We start from the raw sequence: 7825 nt of genomic DNA, 5'->3' as shown, positions 1-7825 counted from the left end.
GTATCTTTGTTGATGTTTCTACAGTGCAGATTGTCATTTTGTGCTTTGGAGGAATAGAATGGCATGGTTTTATTATTCCATAACTGATTCTGCAACATTGCCACATTTCTTTCCAAATTTTTAAAGATCAGGGCTTGGATGTTGGTCTACCATGGATTGTGTAGTTTCATGTGCTGTAAATCTTGGCTCAGTTCTTTTCTTGAGGTGTTATGAGAGCCAGAGGCTAATACAAGCACACTGACTCTGTGATGTATGGCAGCGTATATATGCTAGCCCTGGTTCATTTCCTGTTTGTTTTTCTTATGGATGCAAAACAATAAATCTTAAACCACATACCTTTCCTTGTTCATGGTTTATTAGAGGGATTATACGTAACGGACACTATATTGTATCCAAATTCTGTCATTTCAGAATTGTGTGAAAGATATGTGGGAAGATAGCACAGGCTGTTATATATATATATATATATATATATATATATATATATATATATATATATATATATATATATATATATATATATATATATATATATATATATATATATATATATATAGGCTACACCAGATGTACGCAATGTACTTCCGCCAGCCAATCAGAAAGGAGAATTTTCCCACGGTCATTGTTATAACCAATCAGATCTTTAGTTTCACTTTGAAGCGGTGAGGTCAAAACGAATGTGAAAACTGAAAGTAACCTCAGCTCAGACATAAATACGAAAGGTTGGAGAGGCTGTAATAAGTAAATCTAGCTTTCCTCTTCTACGTGTTTCACAGGATGGATTTTATTTCCGCTAGAATTGCGCGTTATAGACAGCAAGTTGTACAATGCACACCTGTTTTTTTGTACAAACACACGTTTACGACCAAGGTTTATGTCGAAAATCGCGGTAACATCAAGAACGTTTGTGATGAAATCATTGAACGTCTGTCTGAATTGCCGAACAGTATCAGTGTGAGTAATGAGGAGGAGTGCGATGTGAAAGTGGTCTTCTGTCCGATCGTCTCTCGCGCAGGAACCGACATCGAAGCGGTTCTGTCCCGCCTCACAGGTGAGTCACAGGGCATACAGGACAAAATGGCGTCCTTCTGCTTCCGCTCACCAAACCCTAACACAGCTGCAGAAAACCTACAGTAAATTAAGGAAAACGCTACCTTAAAAAGCCCATTTTAATTGATAAATTTTACATGAATTAAAATGCACCATTATTTTAAGGTAAAATAGGACATGGAGCATTCCATTAGCATCTGTGCTAAATCCTGAAACTGAAGTTCATGTTTAAAGGTATAATCCCTGATTTACGTTATGTACAAATAACCTGGAAAATGTGCAGAACATGATCAATAATGATAATAATAATAATAATAATAATAATAATAATAATAATAATAACAATGGTTGAAGCCATTGCCTTAGCAGGAGTGTATTATGTACAGTATCTCACAAAAGTGAGTACACCCCTCACATTTTTGTAAATATTTGATGATATCTTTTCATGTGACAACACTGAAGAAATGACACTTTGCTACAATGTAAAGTAGTGAGTGTACAGCTTGTATAACAGTGTAAATTTGTTGTCCCCTCAAAATAACTCAACACAGTCATTAATGTCTAAACCGCTGGCAACAAAAGTGAGTACACCCCTAAGTGAAAATGTCCAAATTGGGCCCAATTAGCTATTTTCCCTCCCCAGTGTCATGTGACTTGTTAGTCTTACAAGGTCTCAGGTGTGAATGGGGAGCAGGTGTGTTAAATTTGCTGTCATCGCTCTCACACTCCCTCATACTGGTCACTGGAAGTTCAACATGGCACCTCATGGCAAAGAACTCTCTGAGGATCTGAAAAAAAGAATTGGTGCTCTACATAAAAATGGCCTAGGCTATAAGAAGATTGCCAAGACCCTGACACTGAGCTGCAGCACGGTGGCCAAGACCATACAGAGGTTTAACAGGACAGGTTCCACTCAGAACAGGCCTTGCTATGGTCGACCAAAGAAGTTGAGTGCACGTCCTCAGCGTCATATCCAGAGGTTGTCTTTGGGAAATAGACGTATGAGTGCTGCCAGCATTGCTGCAGAAGTTGAAGGGGTGGGGGGTCAGCCAGTCAGTGCTCAGACCATACGCCACACACTGCATCAAATTGGTCTGCATGGCTGTCGTCCCAGAAGGAAGCCTCTTCTAAAGATGATGCACAAGAAAGTCCGCAAACAGTTTGTTGAAGACAAGCAGACTAAGGACATGGATTACTGTAACCATGTCCTGTGGTCTGATGAGACCAAGATAAACTTATTTGGTTCAGATGGTGTTAAGCGTGTGTGGTGGCAACCAGGTGAGGAGTACAAAGACAAGTGTGTCTTGCCTACAGTCAGGCATGGTGGTGGGAGTGTCATGGTCTGGGGCTGCATGAGTGCTGCCGGCACTGGGGAGCTACAGTTCATTGAGGGAACCATGAATGCCAACATGTACTGTGACATACTGAAGCAGAGCATGATCTCCTCCCTTTGGAGACTGGGCCACAGGACAGTATTCCAGCATGATAATGACCCTAAACACACCTCGAAGATGACCACTGCCTTGCTAAAGAAGCTGAGGGTGAAGATGATGGACTAAACCCTATTGAGCATCTATGGGGCATCCTCAAATGGAAGGTGGAGGAGCACAAGGTCTCTAACATCCACCAGCTCAGTGATGTCGTCATGGAGGAGTGGAAGAGGATTCCAGTGGCAACCTGTGAAGCTCTGGTGAATTCCATGCCCAAGAGGGTTAAGGCAGTGCGGAAAAATAATGGTGGCCACACAAAATATTGACACTTTGGGCCCAATTTGGACATTTTCACTTAGGGGTGTACTCACTTTTGTTGCCAGCGGTTTAGACATTAATGACTGTGTGTTGAGTTATTTTGAGGGGACAGCAAATTTACACTGTTACACAAGCTGTACACTCACTACTTTACATTGTAGCAAAGTGTCATTTCTTCAGCGTTGTCACATGAAAAGATATAATCAAATATTTACAAAAATGTGAGGGGTGTACTCACTTTTGTGAGATACTGTAGCTGGGGGTGGGGTCTGCAAATGCACTACAGTCCGGACCGGAATATTTGGATGGGCCTTATGTCGATCGTTTTATAGACACTCCATCACCATTTCACTCCACCATCCACCACAGCTTACTGGGAGAGAAGAGAAACATGGCCGAAGCCATGCTGTTGCTTTGAGAAAAGCAAAAAAAACCCCAGAAAAACCCTTAAAGATATGAAATGCATCACCAGGATAAGCACTGGCAGTGCTTATCCAAGAAGGAGTATTTTATTACTGATGAAGGAATGAAGCTGGACATGGAATTAGCGATGTTGCTCTTGGACAGGTCTGTAAGCACAGTCTGTAAACTGTTTCAGTGGCCTGCTTTACATAATGAATCCAGTAGGTACATTTTTATCACTTAAAGTGTCAGCTAAGGTTTTGAAAACAGTTTCCACCACAGAGAAAACAAATAAAAAAGGTAATAGTGACTTTATGTCTTCCTGCAACTTTATTTCTTACATTTGCGACTTTATATCTCACAATCCGGCCTTTTTTTCCTCAGAATTGCGAGTTTACATCTCACAATTCTAGCATTATGTCTCACTGTTTTGAGTAAACATCTCACAATTCTTATATTTTTTTTCTCACAATTGCGAGTTCATATCGCACAATTCTGACTTTTTTTGTAGCAATAAAATGATAAAGTCATTCAGAATAACTGAAATATGAGGACTGATTAATCATCAAACACAATAAATAAGCGTCGGCCGAGTGGGAATACTAATCAAAGAGCTATGTTTCTGAAAGCCAAGCACAGATTTGTTTTAATTAAATGAAGTAATTAATTGGAAAAATTTAAAATGTAAGACTTGTATATTATTCACCTATAATTAATTTATTTGACTTTCTAGATGGTAAGAAAACCATAGTGGTAGTACTTCACCACACCTTCAGCACTGACTACATTCCACCAAGCAGCAGTCGGTATGAAAGGAAAGATTTGAAGATGGTGGACATGTTGTTCCATGAGGACTCGGGACTGCTGAACTGTTCAAAGAATAATGAAGCAATCAGCACGGCAGGAAATTGGCTAAAGATATGCAGCAAATATCAGCGTGGTGTGAGTACCAATGAGTAGAGATGGTTTAATTATTAGTGTTTATCAGTGTTATTAAATGTAATTTTCCACTAAGAGCATTTCTCAGTGCTGTAAGTCTTTTATACCTATTATACCACAGCACTTGGATGTTGAAATTATTGTAAAATCATTGTAAAACTTTTCATTTTAAAATAATGTCATATTTTTTAACCCATTTATAGTTAATTAATTATGATATGTTGTGAAACTTCCATGTTTGTTAGTTCCTGGTATATCAGCTATTAACAGTTGTTATGTAGCTTGTTATTCAGTTCGTACAGCATTTCTCAGTGCTGTAAGTCTTTTATACCTATTATACCACAGCACTTGGATGTTGAAATTATTGTAAAATCATTGTAAAACTTTTCATTTTAAAATAATGTCATATTTTTTAACCCATTTATAGTTAATTAATTATGATATGTTGTGAAACTTCCATGTTTGTTAGTTCCTGGTATATCAGCTATTAACAGTTGTTATGTAGCTTGTTATTCAGTTCGTACAGGATTTTGCTGAGTTTTTTTTTTTTTGTGATTGTTGTAGCCAAAAATGCTTGATTTTGCTACGGCTGTTAAAAAAAATTGCAATGGAAAATTTTTGTGGAAAACTACTTGAATTGGTGAAATTTAAATTGCACAAAGTTGTTCTACTTACAAGAAAACTCACCATATGAACAAATATACAGTATGTTTTTCTTTGTTAACTAACAAAACATTTTTTTAAATTAGTTTACTTGCACTATACAAGTTGCAGTAGATTAGCTGTTATGAAACAATAACGTATTAGAAAAGAGCACATTAATTTAAACCTGTGATTTGAATTAAGGCCTCAAATATGGTCAGAGCTGCTGTTATAAAAAAAATTATCAATACCTATTGACCAATCAGATTTGAAAAATCAAACATTTTGAGAAATATAAAATAAAATATTCATGAATGGATATTGTATTAATTAATATCTTATTTATTGCAGGTATGTCGCAAGCGTGTCTGGGCTGTGGCTGCAGTTGCTGTAATTGGAAGTAGGTTTTTGTACAGAATATGGACGGGACACTGGCTCTTGCAATCAGAGATCCGGTTTATCAATTTTGTGATCAGGATGAGGACCAAAACAAATGTGTACATTTGAATTAATTAACATTTAATAATACAGTGAACAAAACAAGGATTTTTTTTTTAAATTATTATCTCGAAGCAATAGCTTATTCCAAGTATGAATATACCAAGTGTGACTAGTTTGTTTGAGTGTTTTCATAAAGTTGAACAAAAAAAACAACCATTATATTTGTTTGTATTTGTGCTTGGAGTTTGTGTTTACAGACAGTATTGACAGGATAGTTTGGATACAGGATAGGATAGATACAGCGTTTTTTCCATACAATGGATAATGCATAATACATGATAGATAATGCATCTCACGACAATAATGGGTTTTCCAATTTCCTCCTCCCCCACAAAAACAGACCAGTAGAAGGACAGGTTAAGAGTAATTGCCCCCAAATTTAAACACTGTAAAATTGTATAAATTTAACAGTCAAATACTAGATAGAAAATTGACCATGTGAGTTAATATTTGACTACCAGTTAGATTTAGAGTTAGTTACTGTACGTACAAAAAAAAAAAAAAACCTAGGTCATATCTGTAGGCATTAGGGGCTTGCATGCTCTACTACTTATACACTTGATAATCTGTGGTTCCTGTTTATCTGCATATTGGTGCATTTCCCTGTACTCCAGATCTCTGTTATTTATGTCCTGTATTACTGCTTTGCTGAGTAATAAATAATTTGCTAAGTCATGAGTATGTGGGTTTTCACTTAGTAAGAAATAGTGAAGAAAATGTGACTTCTCTCCAAGCCACTAGGTGTCAGCATTTTGTTTAACAAGCCTTAAAGGACTACCCAGGTCCTGTTATGAAGGACCTTACTGACTAAATTAAATAATAATAATAAAAAATATATATATAAAATATCATATTTTGTTATACACATGTATAACTCATAAAGCATATTATTAATTTCATTATGAATTTCAGTGATTATTTAATTAAATCATGAAATTGAAACAAATTAATTAAACTACAGAAGGATTAGTGACTGGTCGAGTGTTTCTTAGACTCTTAGACTTAGAATGAATGTATAGCAATTTCTTCAGAAGAAATTCTCTTTTTTGTTCTCTGAAACTGGTTATATCTTCATGGGGAACATACAGGGGAAACAGATGCGTTTTTCTAGGGTATAAGTGATAGTTTAGCCAAATGTCAAGACATGTTTTGTGTGTGTGAAGTTTGCTTCTTTAGCTTTGCTCTCAGGAGATCACACAGAGTTCAGATTTCACCCTGTGAGGCTGCAGTTATGGCTCAATCAAACTTTAAACACCATCATAATAGGAGAAGAAAAACTGCGTAGTATCATTTCAGTCAGACAAACTGTAGAAATAAGTTATATCAGATTAAATATATCCTTTTTGTTGATTATCTTTCAGATAGAAGTCACATACAAGGAATCTTCTGTATGTTCCCGAGTTCCTATGTTAATTAAGAGTGAAATTATGTACATTTTGGACAAACTACTGTTTTAAGTATAATGAACAGATACAAGAATCATGGGTCAGTCCTCTGTTATGTATTGATTTGTTTATTTCTATATCCCAGCATTGTTGTTGGCAGAAATGCGCTATAAACATTGTTTAACACCTGCCATTACTTTACAACAAAGAATAGAAAAAAATATAGAAAGAAAACAAATAAAACAGAACAAGTATTATTTATTATTTCACATAACACCATGAATAAAGTAAATTCATATACATAGATTGTTAATTCATGCATCCTATCCAGGGTGTATTCGCACCTCATGCCAAATGTTCCAAGCACAGGCTCCAGATTCTCTATGACCACGATCAGAATAAAGTAGTTACTGAAGAAAAATGAATAAACACACTTCACAAAATATATTTATTCATCTTCATTAAGGATATTATTCAGGTCAGGGTCACGGTGGATCAGGAACATATCCCAAAACCATTCACCCCAGATGGGACATCAGTTCATTGCAGGTCACACATTCAAACACTCGTTCACACAATCATTCGCACTTGGGGATAATTTACAGTAGCATATTCAGGTTGCTTATCTGCATGCTCTTGGGAGGAAGGAGGAAAACAGGGAACCCAGGGTTGAACTGGGGACCGTGGAGCTGTATTTGATGTATTTACTTACACACACCTTTTATTTCCTAATTATAAAGATGTTTCATACTCAGTGGTGGACTTTTATTTATTTTAGAAAAGCACATCTAACCCTTAGACGCATTGAGGTCACGATTGTTAAGAAATTTCCACCAAGCAGCTTGATTTGCAGTCACAAATGAAAGGAGTCATTTTGAGGAGGAGGCATTTCTATGTTGGCAAAGCTGAAGGCCAGGCTGGATAATATGACCTTAACTGCTTCGAATGGCCTTAGCTGGGTGGATTGCTCCAGTTTGTGTATACAAGAAAGATTTAGTCATTGCAAAGCACTTGACATGACCCAGTCATAGCTAACTGCTAACTATGTCAGCTCGCTGAAAAGCTGATGGTGATGACAACCATCATTATTGAGTTATATAAAGGGGCACTCCACCCAAAATTATTATTAGATTTTTACCTTTAGATAAAGTTTTCTTT

At 36.5% G+C, this 7825-nt stretch overlaps 2 protein-coding genes across 3 annotated transcripts in view; both read left to right on the top strand.

The window, feature by feature from the left end:
- Positions 1–333, top strand: part of ccdc25 (coiled-coil domain containing 25) — a 7495-nt gene extending 7162 nt beyond the window's left edge. For both annotated transcript variants that reach the window (XM_017456199.3, XM_017456198.3), the window contains exon 9: positions 1–333. This exon is cut by the window's left edge and continues 266 nt beyond it. The gene's annotated coding sequence lies outside the window, so the exon portion shown is untranslated.
- A 323-nt stretch (positions 334–656) lies between these two features.
- LOC108258246 (uncharacterized) lies at positions 657–5960 on the top strand. The gene is made up of 3 exons (XM_017456777.3): positions 657–1051; positions 3934–4142; positions 5133–5960. The coding sequence occupies exons 1-3, from the start codon at positions 778–780 to the stop codon at positions 5286–5288; spliced, it is 639 nt and encodes a 212-aa protein (XP_017312266.1). The 5' UTR covers positions 657–777; the 3' UTR covers positions 5289–5960.
- Positions 5961–7825: the final 1865 nt, after the last annotated feature.

The sequence above is a fragment of the Ictalurus punctatus genome, chromosome 25 (genome assembly GCF_001660625.3).
Source record: "Ictalurus punctatus breed USDA103 chromosome 25, Coco_2.0, whole genome shotgun sequence".
In the NCBI taxonomy this organism is placed as follows: Eukaryota; Metazoa; Chordata; class Actinopteri; order Siluriformes; family Ictaluridae; genus Ictalurus; species Ictalurus punctatus.
This window is presented reverse-complemented; position numbering and strand designations above follow the sequence as displayed.

Excerpts from the sequence above, each read along its gene's own strand:
- LOC108258246 (XM_017456777.3), top strand. The coding sequence starts at position 778 with ATGGATTTTATTTCCGCTAGAATTGCGCGTTATAGACAGCAAGTTGTA. Across the intron at positions 1,052-3,933 it reads GGTTCTGTCCCGCCTCACAG|ATGGTAAGAAAACCATAGTG; the intron begins GTGAGTCACAGG and ends TTGACTTTCTAG. Across the intron at positions 4,143-5,132 it reads GCAGCAAATATCAGCGTGGT|GTATGTCGCAAGCGTGTCTG; the intron begins GTGAGTACCAAT and ends TATTTATTGCAG.